This window comes from Dama dama, chromosome 10 (genome assembly GCF_033118175.1).
Source record: "Dama dama isolate Ldn47 chromosome 10, ASM3311817v1, whole genome shotgun sequence".
Taxonomy (NCBI): Eukaryota; Metazoa; Chordata; class Mammalia; order Artiodactyla; family Cervidae; genus Dama; species Dama dama.
The window spans coordinates 12230801-12249929 of NC_083690.1; the positions used below are offsets into that span (position 1 = coordinate 12230801).

The following is a 19129-nucleotide window of genomic DNA, read 5'->3' on the forward strand; positions in this document are numbered from 1 at the left end:
AAGAGGGAAAGTCAGTGACTGTGTTAAAGCCACTGTCGTGAGGTCTGAAAGGAAAGGTGGTTCGCCTCTCTCCGCACCCCTTCAGACAGCCTGGCACCAGAATGGATCTCTAATCCATTGGCTTCTCTCCAGCTCCCCAGCTGTTGCCCATCGAGGTCACCCCGTGGCTCACAGGGCGGCCGCCGGGGACCTTCCCCCATCTCCTTTCTTGCCCTGCCTCCTCTGCATCCATCCAGCTCTGCAGAAGCAGATTCCCGTCCATCACCCCCACCCCGCCCCCGGCCCCACGGAAAACCTTCCACCGCCTTCTCTTCGATCTTGGGAAAAAGACCCACATGCTTAACGACCTGGAGGGCCCCCAACTCTCCCCTGGCTCTGTGCCCCTGCCACCCTGGCCCGGCCTTTTCTGATTTTTGTTTTTTATTCCTAAAGCCTGTCAGTCATTTTTCAGGGACACCTTCCAGGTCCCTGATATGAATCCTCCACACTCTTCTCCAGCCCTGGCCGCCTGGGCTTCTTCCTCGCTCTGTACCAGGGACTGGCAGATTCTTGCTGCTGCGGCTCGGATTTGTCCTCAGGCTGTACTGTGCTGAGCCGGCTCCGTACCGTTCGAGGCTATAAACCTCTGTGGGATGAATGCATTCCATCTGTCTGCTCAACTAGATGACCAGCTGGAGAGAAGTCTGGTTTGCTCACGCCGCTTCCACAGTACCTGACACATACAAGTGCTTGTGTGTGCGTGTGCGTGTGTGTGCGCGCGTGCTGAGTTGCTTCAGTCATGTCCGACTCTTTGCAACCCTATGGACTGTAGCCTGCCAGGCTTCTCTGTCCATGGAACTCTCCAGGCAAGAATCCTGGAGTTGCCACGCCCTCTTCCAGGGGATCCTCCCGACCCAGGGATCGAACCTGCGTCTCCTGCATTGGCAGGCAGGTTCCTTCTCCCTGAGCTACCAGGGAGGCCCAACAGTGAGTCACTGAGCACCTCCTTGGTGTGATGTTCTGTGCTCGACACTGGGGCTTCCAGAATATTTCTGACATGTTTCTGCCCCTCAGATGACTTCGTGTCCACCAGGGAATGTAGTCCAGTGAGGCGGCGATGACAGAATGTGACCCTGAGGGTGACATCTTAGGGGCTGTTGGATGCGCTGCACAGCCCGGGCTTCGAATGTTATCTCTTCTGCCTTCCAGCCGCATCTCTCAACCTCTCTAAGTTCAAGAGTTTCAGATCTACTGTGACACTGTGGTTTATAATAAGAAATATACATTATTGCCCCATTTCTGGTACCACGCTCTTAAAACCCCTGAAATTTCCAAAGCAATGAGAGCCAGAAAGGTGTCTTTTGTAATGTTAATGCAGTGACTTTGGAAAGCACTCGAGGTTGGGGGCTGGCTGCCAGGAGGACCAACCGCGTGATTAAGGGGTTGGAGCTTTTCAGCTCCATCTCAGGACCACCAGGGAGGGGAGAGGGGCTGGAGATGGAGTTCAGATGCCAGTGGCCAATGATTTAACCAATTAAATCTATATAATGAAGCCTCCATAAAAATCTCGGGGTTTAGAGAGCTTCTGGGTCAGTGAATACTTAAAAGCGCAAGATGAGTGGTCCACTGGTGGGGGTGGCCCACTGGAAGCCCTGTCCTCTCTTCCCGTATCTTTCTTCTATCTGGCTGTTCCTGAGTTACCTCCTTTTATAATAAACCAGTAATCTAGTAAATAAAAGGTTTCTCTCAGTTCTGGGAGCTCCTCTAGCAAATTAATTGAACCCAAGGAGGAGGTCATGGGGACCCCTGAGATACATAACTGGTCAATCAGAAGCGCAGGTGACAGTCTGGACTTGTGAGTGGTGTCTGAAGTGGTGGTTTGGGCAGAAGGTGCTACCCTGTTGAGGGCCCACAGTGCTGGCTTTCCGCTTATAACAGCGATGGAATTTTTCCCTTTAAAACAGGTTTATACACATGGAAAAAGTGAGTTGGACTCAAGACAAGTAAATAATAGAAACATCCTCAGGGCCTTCCCTGGCAGTCCATGGGCTCAGACTGAACCTTCCACTGCAGAGGGCGAGGGTTCGATTCCTGGTCGGCGAACTAAGATCCCACATGGCTCACGGTCAGAAAACCAAAACATGAAGCAAAAGCAGTGTCGGAACAAATTCAGTAAAGACTTTAAAAATGGCCCACATCCAAAAAAAAAAAAAGGGAAAGAAAAAGAAATACCCTCACAGATGACAAAAGTGGCCGAGGTCTCCGTGGATGACTGAACTTGAGGAAAGAGAGAGCTGGTCAGAACTACATGATGTTCAGTATTCTTTGGCTAAAACCCAGATTGCAAAGCATGTCTGTCTCTGTGTGAGAGATTTGTTTGGTTTTGCAAGATGGAGCAGCCCTCACGTGAAGTATAAAACAACGTTGATAGGAAAGCAAATGACAGGCAGGCCTTGTTTTTTCCCCATCAGATTTTGTCCTCCATAAACCTCTTGGGAGGAAGAGGTGGTGGTCATAAGGCTCCATCCTGCACTCACTTCTCCTCTGTTGGCCTTGTTCTCCTGCTCCGTTTTCTCCTGAGGACAAGGACACATTCTTGTGCTTCATTAAACTGATTGCTTATTCCATCAGTCACACTGGCCTGTGGGGAGGCAGTAACATATCTTTTGAATAGTTTGCCTTCTAGAAAGAATGGCCTAAGAACTAGCCGGTGCTGAAGTGCCTTTGAAGACTACATTCACTGGTGCTCCACTGGTACAGCTTCTTCCCACGTGGGATTACAGAAGACGCTAACATTTCCTGTGGGTTTAGAAAGAGCAAATCTAAACCGGGGGGGCAGCAGAGTGACCGTGGGGTATGGAGCTCAGAGCTTGAGTCCTGGTGTTGCCAGTCCCTGGTTGTGTTGGACAGTGGGCGAGTTTCTGACTTCCTTGTGCCTCAGTGTTCTCATCTGTAAATGGGGAGAGTAGCGATATTCACTCCACAGAGCTGTGAGTTAGTTCATGTGCAGCCCTTAGGTTAGTGCCTGGCGGCTAGTAAGTTTCTGGCAGTTGTTAGCTGTTGTGCTTCCCTGGTGCCTCAGACAGTTAAAGAATCTGCCTGCAATGCAGGAGACCCAGGGTTGATCCCTGAGTCAGGAAAATCCCCTGGGGAAGGGAATGACTACCCACTCCAGTATTCTTGCCTGGGAAATTCCATGGACAGAGGAACCTGGTGGGCTACAGTCCACGGGGTCAGAAAGAGTTGGACACAACTGAGCGACTAACACTTTTACTTTCAGTTTTCACCGCCATTATAATTTTCTGTGAAGTGTCTTGACACTTGGTAAATATTCTCTGCACATGGGTTTCTGCCATTGTGGGTGGCAATGAGTTGGCTTTGGGTATTTGCCTCGTTTAGACAGTGTAGATTTTTGTGACTCATTCAGGTGACTATGGCAGAAGAAATCAGAGGGAAGCATTCTCCTTTGAAAACATGCCCGGGAAGAGTTCTTGTTTTGGTGATTTTTCTTTGTTATTGTTTAGTCACTCAGTCGTGTCCAACTTTTCTGCCACCTCGTGGACTATAGCCCCACCAGGCTCCTCTGTCCCTGGAATTTCCCAGGCAGGAATACTAGAGTGGGTTGCCATTTCCTTCTCCAGGGGATCTTCCCAACCCAGAAATTGAATTTGCATCTCCTGCATTGGCAGGCGAATTCTTCACTGAGCCACCTGAGATTTTTCTTTACCTGTTAAGGAATTCGAAACTGTGTTAAACTTTTTAGGAAGCTAAAGAATGAAACCAGCTGCCCTTTGCTGTTCCTTAATGTTATTTCCAAGACAGCGTTGAAAACTGTCCTGTGCGTCTCTCTGGACACTTGTGAAACAGAATGGCTTTTTCAGACATTCCTTTTCCTCTTTTAAATGTCTCTGGATGTTTGTCATGTGTTTTTTTTTTTTCAGTTCTACCACTGTATTGCTACCAACCCATCTCCCTCCACCCTCGTGCACATGTGCTCAGTCATGTAACCCCATGGACTGCAGCCCGCCAGGCTCCTCTGTCCATGGACTTTTCCAGGCAAGAATACTGGAGTGGGTTGCCATTTCCTTCTCCATCTATTTTTTTTTTTTAATGTTCAGTTCGTCACAGATTTACCAGCCTCTTAGTGTTTTGAGGTGTCGACCGGATATTCTGATTCTTCTCATCCTGGCAAAACCCCTGGGGTTCATTAATTGGATTTCTTATCTCCGCTGCCTGAGCCCTTGCTTTCCACCTTGAGGCTCTAGCAGTGGATAGTTCCATATTACATTTGCTTTCATTTTACTCTGTGGATCAAATGAATTGATTTCTTTCTGAGGAAAGATTATTTTTAGCAAATGGGGGGAGCCCTAGGGCATTTAGCAAATCTGAGCACATTTCCATCTGAATTTTAATAAATATTTGTGTTTTTATATTGATAGTTGTTGAGAGCAGTGCTAGGCCCATAGGGAATCACGTGTCAGCACGGTCATCATCGTCATCACCACCATCCTGGTGTGGAGCGAGGCCTTGAGCATGAAGGGTGAGCTTTGGAGTCAGGCATACTTACCTGCATGCTCAGCCGGTCCACAGATCACCAGTTGTGCATGTCTGCCTGTCAGGTGGCACTAGTGGTTAAGAACCTGCCTGACAGTTCAGGAGATAGAGGAGACCTGGGTTCGATCCCTGGGTCGGGAAGATTCCCTGGAAGAGGGCAGAGCAACCCACTCCAGTATTCTTGCCTGGAGAATCCCGTGGATAGAGGAGCCTGGCAGGCTACAGTCCATAGGATTGCAAAGAGACAGGATTGAAGCCTCTTAGCATGCACACAAGTGGCATCTCTATACCTTTCTTGCACCATCTGTAAAATGAGATGATGAGGGTTTTCCTGGTGGCTTAGTGGTAAAGAATCTGCCTGCCAATGCAGGAGACTCAGCTTGAATCCCTAGTCCAAGAATATCCCACATGCTGTGGAACAGCTAAGCCAGTGCTCCATTCTGTTGAGCTTGTGCCCTAGAGACCACGCTCCACAATAAGAGAGGCCACCACGGTGAGTTCACAGGCCACGACTAGACAGCAACTCCTGTTCATGGCAACTAGAGAAAAGCCCTCGCAGCAGTGAAGACCCAGCACAGCCAAAAATAAATAGATAAAATAAAATAGACAAACAGATAATTAAAAAAAAATTAGATGGTGATCGTGGTACCAACTTCCTGGGATTGAAGTGAGGATTAGATATAATAGTGTTTGCTTGACACACCCAGTGAGAACTTAGTAAGTGTAATACAAATTCTTCCTGTGACTAGACATACCAGTATTTTGGCTAATTTGGAAACTAAAGGCTAGAATGAGTCTCCTTAATTCCTTCATTCAGCAGATACTTATTTATAGTCACTGAGTTGGCATTGGTGCTGTTAGCGGATGAGATGGTTGACGTTCTGAAGGAACTCAGGGTTGAGCCTGGGCAGTGGACGTGTAAATTGCAGACGGTTATGGTGGCCTGTAGTAATAATTACGTAGTATAGACTTGAGAGGCAAGTACAGGGTCTTCAGTTGTCACATGGGCAGGATGGGACTTCTAGGCGGCAGGAGTAGCAAATGCAGGGGTGTGAGAGAAAGTCTTGGGATTGCGGGTGGTGTGTTGTTTGTGCCGGAAGTTGGGCTGGAAAGTCAATAGATTCTTGACTTGCTGTCATAGGGAAGCATTTGCACTTTATCCAATAGAGTATTATTTTTTAAACTATGGCTATTTGTATAAGATTTTCACAGTTTTTGCCACTCCCCTGTACCGTTTGTGCCAGAGATTGGCTTGAGGTGGAATTTTAAGGCCCCCCCTTGTCTACTCAGGTCTTGTCAGTGAAATCAAAGATTGATGGCTGCTGAAATATTTTTCTTGACATAGTAAAATGATTAACCTGAAAAATGTTCATTTTATGGTCCCCCTAAAATCATGTCATGTAACCCGAGCAGAAGGTGGCTAGAAGGAAAATGATGTTGTCAGGTTTGCATTTCAGGAGGGTCGCTTCTGCTCAGCAGGCCGGGGGGTGGGCCAGGGAGATGGGGTCGGGGTTGCAGTGAGAGGGGGCTGCTCCGCGCAGTGGACGAGGAAGCTGAATGGAGGTGGTGGTGCTGGGAGAAGGGACAGAGAGCTTAGGGTGAGCCTGGATGAGGCTGACTGACCGGGGGATGAGACCTAAATGCTCTGGCTCTAAGGCATGGCCAGAAATCAGAACAAATGTGTATTGTTTTAGATTTTGTTTATTTTTTTAAAAACTATTTTTTTTTGGCTCTAATAATAGGCCGCAAATTTTATTCTGAGCCGCCTTTTCTTTCCCAGAGATATATCTGTACTGCGGGATGGCCTGCATCTTACCTGTTTCTTATTGGAGTATAGTTGATTTACAATGTTGTGTTAGTTTCAGGTGTAGGGCAGACTGATTCAGTTTTGTGAATATATGTTGTTTGTTGTTTTGTCTCCAAATCATGTCTGACTCTTTGCAACTGCATGGACTGTAACCTGCCGCCAGGCTCCTCTGTCCAGATGATTTTCCAGGCAAGGATACTGAAGTGGGTTGCCATTTCCTTCTCCAGGGGATCTTCCCGACCCCAGGATTGAACCCGCATCTCCTGCACTGGCAGGCAATTCTTTACCACTGAGTCAGCAGGGAAGTCCATCTATCTACCTACCTATCTACTCTTTTTTAGGTCCTTTTGCCATATAGGTCATTACAGAATATTGAGTAGAGTTCCCTGTGCTATACAGTAGGTCCTTATTATTATTTTATGCAGAGCAGTATCTATACACCAGTTCCAATCTATCTCTCCCCCACAGCCCCCCACCTCCTCCTGCCCAGTAATTGCAAGTTTGTTTTCTGCATCTGTGCCTGTATTGTTTGCTGAAAGGAAGCTTTTGGTGTGGAGTTTTCTTTCTTCCAGGTTATGGACTCTGACCAAACTGGGAGACCCACTGGCCACTGGACCTGATGTCACGTCTCCGCTTCCTCATTTCCCGTTTATTCGGTCCTTCCACATTGAGGGGCTCTTGGCTTTCTCCATCCTCTTTCTCCCTTTCGATTTATCAGCTCCCTAGACTGATTCCTTCTCAGCTTTCACCTCCCATCCCTGACTTTGAAGCTCCTCATCTGCCAAAAGAATCCCAAATGCTAGCAGGTGTTTGCATCTGGACCAAAGCTTGAGGGTCTGTCTACCCCAGAGAAGACAGTTGCTGTGTTTTTATATGTGTGTATTTTAATTAATAAATTAATATTGATTTATTGGTTTGGCTACGCTGAGTCCCACCAGGGAGGTTCCTATAGTTGTTTTGTGTTTCTTTTTTTTTTTATTTTGGCCAAGCTGTACAGCTTGTAGAATCCTAGTTCCCCAACCGAGGACTGAACCCACACCTCCTGTATTGGAAGGGCAGAGTCTTAACCACTGGACCACCTGGGAAATCCAGTTACTGTATTTATCTTAGTAACTTTTAAAAATGGTCAGAAATGATTTAACTCATTTAAAAATTGGTTATTTTTCCAATTTCTGGTTCCTCTGGTAGAATATTCATCAGATTTCTTTTTACATGCCCATCTGCCATCCTCAGGCCTAATAGTATCTTGAAAACTGTTGGCTTGTGAGTTTTCACTGTTACCAAGCTTGCATTTTTTTCTGGTTCTTTGTTACCTGCTTTTTTTTTTTTCTTCCCCTCTTTTTCTCTACCCCATCTCTTCTCCCTCCCTCTGGGTAACTTATGTTAATGATCAAGAATCATTTGTTCTGTGTATTTCTCCACATTCTTAGAAATAAAATACACGTATGTATATATACACACACACGTACACAGGTTTTATTGCCATTGTCTTCCAGAAATTCAATTATATATAATGTTCTGCATCTGTATTTTCTCTCTTGGCACTATGCTGTCAAATCCTTTCCAAGTTACAGTTCTAAAACTTCTTCTTAAAAAGCTGCATTATATTGTATTATGTGAAATGTACCAACAGTTGCCTACGAAGTAATACTGACTTTATGTCCAGTTTTTACTACTGTGGACAGTGAAACAGTAGACGTCCTTGAGCATCTTTTCTCGTGTATTGAGGGTTTTATTTGTTTGGCAGAGATTTCTGGGAGCTGAGTTGCTGGGCCAAAGAGAATGCGTTTATTTTTAACAGTTGTGGTCAGGTATCTTTCTAAAAAACTTCTACTTGGTAGTGCATGAAACTGCCCTTTTCTTCCTTTCTAATAATAGTTTTGAGTGTTGTTTTGAAGTTTTGTCAGTCTGATGGGTGAAAAGAGGTGCCTCACTTGTCATTGTAATTTGCATCTGTTGATTGCCAGTGAGTTTCAGTTTTTTATTTTTTTAAAGTTTGTTGGCTATTTGACTTTGCTCTTTTGTGCAGAGGTGCTTCATATTGTTTGCCCTGTTTCTTGTTGGATTATTTGTCCCCTTCTCAGTTTGTGAGAGCTCTTTGTGTATGACAGTATTTAATTAACCTTTCACCTGTTTTTTGCATGGCAAATATTTTTCAGATCTGTCCATTATCTTTGTAAGCACAGGTAATAATATCTATTATAATACTACATTGAAAATTAAAAAAAAAAATTATTTTTGGGTGTGCTGGGCCTTCATTACTGCATGTGGGCTTTCTGTAGCTGTGGCCAGCAGGCTTCTCATTGCAGTGGCTTCTCTCGTTGCGGAGCACAGGCTCTGGGCTCACCGGCTTTAGTAGTTGTGGCATACAGGCTTAGTTGCCCCAAGGCATGTGGAATCTTCCCGCATCAGGGATCGAACCTATGTCCCTTGCATTGGCAGGCAGATTCTCAACCACTGGACCATCAGGGAAGTCCTTACAATTTTTTACACAATTAAATGTCTCTTTCCTGGTCCATACACTATTCTGCCAGTTTCTGGGTTTTCAGTGTTTTATGATCTTCCTCAACATTAGAGTGTGCATGTGGTCTTTTACATTTTCCTGAAAGATTTTTATTGTTTACAGTTAAGCCTTTGATCTGTCTCGGATTTATGTTTGTATAGTTCCTGGGATAAAATTAAAACCAGTTTTAGTTTCTTCTAGATGGATGCCACCTTTCTCAGAGATCTTTTTGGCTCTTTATCTCTGGTCTGCTGTTTACTTGCGTTCCATTTACCTAGCACAGAGAGAGGACGCTCTCGGCCAAAGCGGGGAGGACTGATTGAGATCTCCGCGCTGATTTGATTCACCGGCCCACGGACCCCTTGCTCAGCAAGGAGTGGGAGAGAGCCTCGCATGTGGGTGTTGCCTTGCTGTGGGTGAAGAGCCCAGCCTCACCTCCCAGCCCTCATTACCCTTCTCTAGACGCGCTGGCCTGAGTTTCCAAGCGTGCCTCCATCCTCTCACATGAGTGTAGATGACGCAAATAACTGAAGCCCACTCCTCTTCCTCTTTCTCTTCTTCCTCCTTCAGATAAGAATCCTACCATTTCTTTTAGTCTGTAACGTGATTAAAAAAAACTCCAAAAACCTGGGCATGTGTTATGGCCCTTGTTCCAGGTCACTGGGTGACATAATGGTGCAGCCTGCCATCAATGGCTTCTTCATAATAAAGATAACAGCCAGTGACAGTTTTCACTGGGTAGTTCTGTCGACTGTGAGGCACACCTGGATTTCTGAGACCTTAAAATGTGGGGAGAAAGGTTCTGCTTAGGTTGTTTAGATTTGGCATCTCATTCTTTTAAATTTTCTACCTAGTATTTGGTAGTGTGGCGGTCCTGTAACTTATTAGTGTTTTCCTGTTAATGGGCGTTCAGGTTGTGTCTAGTTTTGTTTCTGCTTTTGCTGTTATAACAGTGCCACAATAGAGATGTTTGTGTATATGTCTGTCTTTGCCTTCTCGTGCTTTTATATTTGTTTATTTCGGCTTTTAGTTGTGAGATAATTATGGAGGCACAGGCAGTTGTAAAAAATAGAAAGATCCCATTTATCTTTTACTCAGTTTTCTCCAGTGGTCTTACCCTGTAAAATTCTTGAATGGTAGGTGTTTCAAATTTTGCTAATTTCACTTGTGTGTGTGTGTGTATTGAGCTCTGTGCAGTTTTATCACTCTGCAGAGTGATGTGTCCCCACCACAGTCAAGATACAGAATAATTTAATCACCACAGGGTTCCTCCTGTTTTTTTTTCTTTTCTTTTTTTTTTAACCATACCCACCTCCCTCCTGTCTCCTCCCTCCCCATCCCTAACTCCTGGCCACTACCACTCTCTTCTCCAGTTCTGTAATTTTGTCTGAATGTTATGTAAATAGAATCATGCAGTGTGTAACCTTTTGGGACTGACCTTTTTTTTTTCCCCCCCTCAAATCAGGGTCATTTCCTTGAGATTCATCCAGACTGTTGCACTTATCAATAGTGTGTGCTCCTTTTTGTTGCCAAGTAGTATTCTGTGGTCTGCACGTACCACAGTCTCTTTATTCACTGGAGGACGTCTGGGTTGTTTTCAGTTTTTGGCTACTGTAAATAATGCTGCTGGAAACATTTATGTGCAGGTTATTGCCGTGAACCTAAGCTTTCATTTCTCTGAGATAAGTACTCAAGAACGCAGTTTCTGGGTTGTATGATAGTTGCATGTTTAGTTTTATAAGAAATTGCCAACTGTTTTCCATATTGACTATACCATTTACATTCCCTCCAGCAAAGTGTGAGTGATCCAGTTCCTCTGCATTCTTGTCATCTTTTAGTATTCTCATAATTTTCTATTTTAGCCATTCTATAGGTGTGTAGGCGTATCTCACTGTAGTGTTAACGTGCATTTCTCTAATGGTGAATGATGTTGAACATATTTCCATGTTCTTGGATATGTGTATCCCTCTTTGGTGAAATGTCTGTTCATGGTTTTTGCTCATTTGTAATTAGTAGTGCTTTTATTTTTATAGGATAAATTCCTAGAAGTAGGATTGCTGAGTCAAAGGGTCTGTGCTTAGTTGCTGTCCGACTCTTGGCGACCACATAGACTGTAGCCTGCCAGATTCCTCTGTCCATGGGAATTCCCAGGCAAGGATACTGGAGTAGGTTGCTATTTCCTTCTCCAAAGTATCGTCCTGATCCAGGAATTGAAGCTGCACCTTCTGTGACTCTGCATCGCAGGCGGATTCTTTACCCGCTGAGCCATCCGGGACAAAGGGTATATAGGCTTTTAAAAAAATCATGTTGCCTGATCTCTTTGTAGAGAGATGTAGCAATTCACATTCATATTCCTATCAACAGGACCCACTTATTTGTACTTTTGCTAGATCTGTGACTGGTTTTTAATTGATAGTCCCAAGTTGGTATCTTAGTATTGCAACACTTTTTTCTCACTAGTGAGATTGAATATCTTTTCTGTGTTTGTTGGGCAACTGTATTTCCTCCTTTCATGGTTTACTTGTTCACCTTCTTTAATAGTGTTTTTTATTTTTGGAGTTGCTTGTCTTGTCCGTCTCTAGAAATTCTTCATGTACTATGGCCTTTAATTTTTTTCCATTTATGTGCACTGTAAATATTTTCTCTAGTCTATCATTTATTGCTTTACCATATTTATCGTTTCTTTTGCTATGTTGAAATTTAACTTTTTTTGTGTGGTTAATTCTATAAACGTTTGAAATTCTGCTTTGAGAGTATCCTGTCCTGCAGTTCTCCTGTATTTTTCTCTAAGTTTTTACAGTTTTATTTTTCTTGTTGGTGTTTTTCAGTTGCTAATTGTGTCCAACTCTTTGTGACTCCATGGACTGCAGCATGTCAGGCTTCCCTGTCCTTCACTGTCTCTAGGATTTTGCTCAAATTCATGTCCATTGAATTGGTGATGCTACCTAACCTCTGCCACCCTCTTCTTTTGCCTTCAGTCTTCCCCAGCAGCAGAGTCTTTTCCAATGAGTTGGCTCTTTGCATCAGGTGGCCAAAGTGTTATTTTTCTACACTTATATATTTTCTTGATCTTGACACACACTTATATATTTTCTTGGTCTTTATGCATGTGGAATTTAGTTCTGTGGTTGTTTGAGACAAAAGTTTATTCTTAATTTTCTTTCGGCCCTATAACCACTTGTGTCCGTGCCGCTGTTAAATAGCTCATTCTTGCCCATCTGAGTTGAAGTACTTCCATTACTATATATAAAATGTTTCCATATTTATTTGGGTTTTTGGGGGCAAGGAGGTTCTCTATACTGCTCTATTAATTTGTTTATCACTGTACCCAAAACCACACTGGACCAAGTTCTTCCTGTGATTAGTATTGGAATTGTATTAAATGTATATGTTAATTTGGGAAGAATTAACATTTTTATTTAAATAAGTCTTCCCATTTAGGAAAGCAATGCTTCTACTTATTTTGATCTTTATACCTTTTAAGAATATTATGGTTTTATTCATATAGGACATGTATCTTTCTTATTAAAGTTATGATTTATTTTACTTTTGTTACTGTTGTGATTGTTGTTCCCCTCCACCATTTTATTGACTTAAAAAAATCAACTTTTAATGTTACTGTTTCTTTTATTGCAACATTTAAAATTTGCTGGTTAAAAACATTTTTATATCTTTTTGTAGGTCTCCTTTTTTTGGCTTAGCTTTATAATCTATGCTTTTAAAAAATGCCATTTCAGATTCTCTGCAAATAATGGTTGCGTGATTTTTTTTTTTTCTCAGTATAACTTTGATGCCATATTTCTTCATTCTTTGTAGCTCAGGGTAGCAATGTTTCTGGTTCTTGAGACATGAATACTTTTTAAATGCAAAAAAAGAAGCTAAGTGAGAAAAACATAGAGGTAAGAAAGACATCACCAATAATTATTTTACCAAGTTGCTATTAATTTTTTACATAATTCCCTTCAATTTTTTTTTAGCATAGTGGAAAACATACTTAATATACAGTTTCATACCCTGCTTAAGTTTCATTTCATATTATAAACCTGTTGGCTTATCATTATAAACTCTTGATAAATATTTTAAAGGCTAAATGGCGGGAGGGGGGGATCGGGAAGGGGAACACATGTAAATCCATGGCTGATTCATGTCAATGTATGGCAAAAACCACTACAATATTGTAAAGTAATTAGCCTCCAACTAATAAAAATAAATGGGAAAAAGAAAAAAAAAAAAGGCTAAATGGCATTCGATTATATGTTGTATTATCATTTAACCAATTCCCCAAGAGTCAAATCTTTATGTATTTTTAACTTTCCACAGTTGTAAAGGATGTTTTGAATATTTTCATTCTTAAATCTTTATCTGACTTAGAGATTACAGTTGAGGATTGATTGGTGCTAGTAAAATCCAGACAGAAAGGATGTGCACTTTTCTGAAAATTTGTAACATGCAAATGTAGGGCATGGCCCATTTCAAGTGACTGTCATGTGATGGCCTTGCTGTAGCAAGGCTAGTTGATTGCACTGCCTTAAATCTGAGATGTGGCTAATGCTGTTAATGACTTGTTTTTTTTTTTTGGGTACAATCGACTCTGTTCTAGGTCCAGTCGACTTTGGAGCTTTCCACATGACGACAGTCCAGTCCATTTTCACTATTGTACTTGCTCTTTGCCAAAACATTCCAATAAAGCTGTAACACAGTGAAAGGATTAGTTTGAAGTTATGCCCTCTGTCACCAGGTTAATTTGATGTGGTTCTTAAAATGCAGCTTTTATTACTGATCCTGTCTGTCTCACATTCACCATAAATGTCTCATAGTTGCCATAAAAAAGTACAGGATTCTTATTAAAGATTAATGTGACAGGTTAAGCAGTCTTGAAATATAGGACGCAGCTCAGGAAAACCAGTGCCTGCAGAATTTTAGCAGTAAAGCAGTTAAGCTCGTGCAAAGTCCAGCTGTGCGGCTGGTGGTGGTGTGAGACAGTTTTAGCAGGAGAAGGTTATTTCAGTTTTAGCAGGAGAAGGTTATTTCATTTTCCACTCGTTAACTCCTTCACTCCTTCATCAAGCTTTTACTGAGCACCCTGAGGGCAAGTTTTATTATTATTTTTTTTAAGCAGCTTAATTGAAGTCTAATTTACTTACCATAAAAATCTACTCCTTGTATCATGTACAATGTGGTGAAATTTTCAAAGTAAATCTATAGAGTTGTGCAGTCATCACCCCAGTTCAGTTTCAGAACATTTTCATTACCCCAAAGAGTTTCTTTATGCCAGTTTACAGTTAATCCCCGATTCCAGCCTTAGGCGAGCACTAGTGTAATGGGTTGGCCAAAAAGTTCTTTTGGGTTTTTCCATAAGATGTTAGGGAAAGGCTACCCACTCTAGTATTCTGGCCTGGAGAATTCCATGGACTGCAGTCCATGGGGTCGCAAAGAGTCAGACACGACTGAGTCACTTTCACTTTCACATAAGAAGTTTTGGCCAACCCAACACTTGTAGTTTCTTTTTTTTCTTTTTTTTTTTTCATTTATTTTTATTAATTGGAGGCTAATTACTTTACATTATTGTAGTGGTTTTTGTCATACAGTGACTTGAATTAGCCATGGATTTACATGTATTCCCCATCCCGATCCCCCCTCCCACCTCCCTCCCTACCCGCTCCCTCTGGGTCTTCCCAGTGCACCAGGCCCGAGCACTTGTCTCATGCATCCAACCTGGGCTGGTGATCTGTTTCACCCTAGATAATATACATGGTTTGATGCTGTTCTCTTGAAACATCCCATATTTACCTTTTCTTGACATTTCATGGAATCATACAGTGTGTGGCTTTTGGGTCTGATTTCTTTCCTTTAGCATAGTGTTTTCAAGGCTTGTCATTGTAGCATGTGTCAGTACTTTATTCCTTTTTATTGCTGAATAGTAGTCCATTGTGTCAATATAGGGGCTTCCCAGGTGGCACTAGTGGTGAAGAACCTGCCTGCCAGTGCAGGAGATTTAAGAGACACAGATTCTATCCCTGGGTTTGAAAGATCCCCTGGAGGAGGACATGGCAACCCACTCTAGTATTCTTGCCTGGAGAATCCCATGGACAGAGGAGCCTGGTGGGCTGCAGTCTATAGGGTCACACAGAGTCGGACATGACTGAAGCAATTTACCACACACACGTGCATGTATGAATATACCACATTTTATTTATCCACTCATCTGGTAAATAGCTGTGTACATAAAAACTTGAAGTGATTTTCTTGGCTGGTGCTTTTTAAAAAAAATTAAAACATCCACTGTTAAGTGCCCCGCTTAATTAGAAACATGGCCAATTCATTAACTTAGATAGATGTGAGAAAATGCCTTGGAGGCAGCTGGTCCTTCCCCCTGCCCCCAACATGGGTCTCAGAGAGCGCTCAGTGGAAAGCATTCTGGAAAATAGGAGAGACTGGGCTGAGAAACCAGTGAGCTCCATGAAAGCAGGCGCCTCTTTCATTCTGCAGGAAGTGTCATCTTGCCCTGAGTCAGATGAGAAGAAATGGAACACCTTCAGGTGACATGATTATAAGTCAGTACCCATAGCACGCCCACCACAAGATGAAGGGTGTAGGTTACTGTGGTTGGACAAAGGTCTTCTCTTTGGTTCCCTAGTCTTAACTGACCTGGATTCCAACTTATACAAGATCTCCAGAGATGCCCCTCTTACCTAAGTAGACATCAAGTCCATGTTCTGAGTTCTTCGAGGGGAGGGACAATTCTGGTCACATATATCACAGAAGCCAGGCATTCTGCCGGGTGCTGGAGCAACTAAGACGATTGAGGTGTGATCCTGGCTGTCAGGGAACTTGAGTTAGCCAGAGGAGACAGCGGTGGAGAGCAGATTGTTCACAGAGAGATTGGCCAAGTGCTGCAGCATGAGGAGGCACTCAGGAAGGCTTCCTGGAGGAGGGGATCCTTGAGCTAAGTCTTGAATGACCTGTAGATATAAGCTCAGGTCAGATGGGGAGGGTGAGAAATAGAATGGCCTTCAGTAAGGCAGACATTGTGTAATAAACTAATTATAGGACTGATGCCCACCTTGGTTTTCTGCTGTGTTGGGTTGATTGTGACCTAGGTGCATCTGGAAGGTAATACTGCTGATGTAACCCAAACCTCAGGAGCTGAGTTAGTGCTGTTCCCCTGCATTCCATTCCCCTTAGAGGCCAGATGTTATTATAGAGTTGGCGGGGCAGTTTTCGACTTGTGCATTGGAGCCAAACAACCTGACTAGGATTGTTGAGTTAATCATTGTATTTGCAGATGATTCGTTTAAAGATATTGGCTGTGGTTTAATATGGAGGCCTCTAAACACAGTCCGAGGTTTTCCCTCCACCTCCTCACCCCACCGCCCTGAGACAGGGCCCTTGGTCAGGCTCCATTTTATCATGCCTCTGTTTTGGTTTCTGTGGGATTTAGTTTTGGCGGGTGTCCTAGCTTTACAGGGAGCCCTCAGAAGTGTGCCCCTGTGTATATACAGAAAGACTAGCATGTGCACATCTAATGTTTGAGTGACATCTGCCCAGCAAAAAGGGTTGTTTCAATGTGGGGGAGTCTTCTGGGACCAAGGTTCATCACCCTTTCATATACCCACTGAAAAAGCACATACAGAGCACACGCTGTGTACCAGGCCCTGAGTGAACTGGGTGCAGGGGACCCAGGAGGACCGGTAGGAGTTGGCAGCCAAATAGTGTAGGTGAGGACACGTGTTAGGTTTGGGATGCAAGAAGGGACTCCTTCCTTTGGAGGGCTCACTTTGATCCTTGGCAGTAGTAGCCTGGAATGCTGGGATGGATTAGTGATGTCTGCCACAGGCACAGACTAGAGAGTCAGTATACATGTGCTGTGTGTTTGCTGATACTGTGTTAGGGGTTCCTGGTATAGACAGAACACTTGAGTAAAGGTGGCATATGGGAGAAAGTGGACTTTTGTCTTAGAATAAAGCTTGTTTGTCATGGTATGGAGTGTAGTGGGAACTACCTTGGATAGCGTGGGAGTGGGTAGGAATGGAGTACGGATATTGCTGTTAATTACATACTTAATATGTGCTCTTAAGTATCTCTAAGCCTCAGTTTCCTGACATGTAAAATGCAGGTAATGATACCTGCCCCAATCATATCATCACGGGAGGAGCTAGTGAAATCATGCATGTGAAAATGTTTACCACCCACAGTGATAAACACTTGGAGTATAATTACTACAGGTGTGGGAGTGGGTGGGGCAGGAAATGCCTGCAGTTGGGCGGGGATGAGCCAGCTGGTGGTGGCCTTAGGGTCTTTGCATTGCACCCCTCTGCCCAGCCTGCTGCCTCTTGTCAAGTCTAGGTCATGACTCTAGGGTTGCCTCCCTTCAGGCCGCACCATCTAAGCCTGTTCTTGCCTTGGCTGTATTTGCCACCTCATCTTGTTTTATTTCCTTCTAAGTTCTCATCAACTGGTAGGATCTGTCTGGCTTGTTTGTGAATCTCTCCCTGCTAAGGGAGAGAGAGAGACCTTACCTGTCTCACTCCCACCTCTATATCCTCAGAGCCTAGAACAGCGCCTGGGACAAGTTCAGGATTTCCTAACGTTTGTTGCCTGAGTGAACAAAGGGAAGCGTTTCTGAGGTCCACAGATCCAATTGGGCTGAGGGCCTGGGAGCCCTGGGAGGACTGTTAGGAATTGAGTGTGGTTATGGTGACCTCATCTCTGTGAACATGGTCCTGAAACTCCCCTTTCTTTGGTTATTGAGAAATAAATTCAATTAAATGCACAGTAATTATAACTTAATTGAAAATTCCATCAACTCCAGATCTGCCTTCAACAATGTAATCTCTTAACAACAAAATAAAGAACAAGAATCAGAATTCACATTATTTCTTCAGGGTATGTAACAGGCCATGAAATTACACAATGTTTCCAATTTGGCAGACCTGCCAATTCAATCTCTTAGAAGATAATCTTGTTTCATAAAGGACATGATATGAATTAGAGTTGAAACTTGTGAATTGGATACAGATTAACACCCAACCCCTCCCTACACACCACTGATTTGTTTTTAAATTGGTTTTTTTTCCCCCCACCCCCGCTGGCTGGCACCAACTCCATTTCCCCTTGTCTCTTGTGAATTGTTACTGTGCTTTCACCAGTCTGATGAACAGGGGCTGGACTGCGGGGCTGCCCCGAGTTAACCTGAAAGGAACATAGATGGGGAGAGCTAGTGGGGAGTCAGCTACATGTCAGCTGCCTGCCTGTAAATCCTGGTGTTTAGTGTGTTCCTTCACTCACTCCCCAGGGAGATGCGGCCGCCACCCTGGTTGTTTCTCTCCCTTCCCGGGGTGGACTGATGAATCACTGGTTCTCTTGCAGGGTAACCTGTCTGTGTGCCCAGTTTGAAGCCGTCCTGCAGCACGGCTTGAAGAGGAGTCGAGGGTTAGCACTCACGGCGGCCGCGATCAAACAGGCAGCAGGCTTTGCCAGCAAAACCGAAACAGGTACTGCTCGGCCGGGTGAACCCCAGAGCATATCCCTTCCTCTCTGCCCTTTTAATTTTTATTTATGTTTTAGTAACAAGCAAGGCAGTCATTGTGCGGGACTGCTGGGGGCGGGAGGCCCGTGGTGATGCGGAAATCCACGGTAAGGATGTCTCACTGGCAGTCAGTACCTGTGTTGTCTAGCATGTTAATTGAAAGGAAGTCACCCTTTGTGCAGAATTCTCAGAGCCACGTGTTGTGGTCTCAAGGGACCCGGGGGGGCCTGCCACTGAGGTGCTTATTTTGCCAGCGTGGTGTAGCAATTGCTGAGAAGTGAATAATCTGTTCTGATTTGATGCACAAGGATAGCACAGCATTTCATAATTAAATCTGTCTTCAGTAACAGTGACAGAAATCAGGCAGATCTCGGAGCTTAGAATTCTACCACCGTCCATTTTAAAGTTGTGACAGCATTTCCCTTGCCCTGTGCTCCTGTGTCTCTGAATGACAGGAATGATGCTCCTAGTGATAACTCTTAGCACCCATGGGTACTCTGTGTCAGCCTGGCATGTTGTTAGTCTTTCATATAAATTAACTCGCTCAGCTCACAGGACAGCGCTGCGAGTGGTCGGGATCTTCATCTGTGCTCTCTGCGGTGCAGCCATCATTTGTTCAATGGTTTGCTTTGGATCTGAACTTTTTTTTTTCTTTTTTCTTAATTAATTTATTTTTAATTGAAGGACAATTGCAATATTGGTTTCTGTCAGGATCTGAACTTCTTTGTTTTTAATATTTATTTATTTATTTGTCTGT

At 43.7% G+C, this 19129-nt stretch overlaps 1 protein-coding gene across 3 annotated transcripts in view; it reads left to right on the plus strand.

The window, feature by feature from the left end:
* The window catches only part of SNX29 (sorting nexin 29), a 566190-nt gene that overhangs the window by 28431 nt on the left and 518630 nt on the right, over positions 1-19129 (plus strand). For 2 of the 3 annotated variants that reach the window (XM_061152859.1, XM_061152860.1), the window contains exon 4: positions 18213-18337. The exons of the other annotated variant lie outside the window; for it this stretch is intronic. In XM_061152859.1, the coding sequence (XP_061008842.1) occupies positions 18213-18337 (125 nt within the window). The remainder of the gene's footprint in view (positions 1-18212; positions 18338-19129) is intronic. 3 annotated transcript variants of the gene reach the window in all.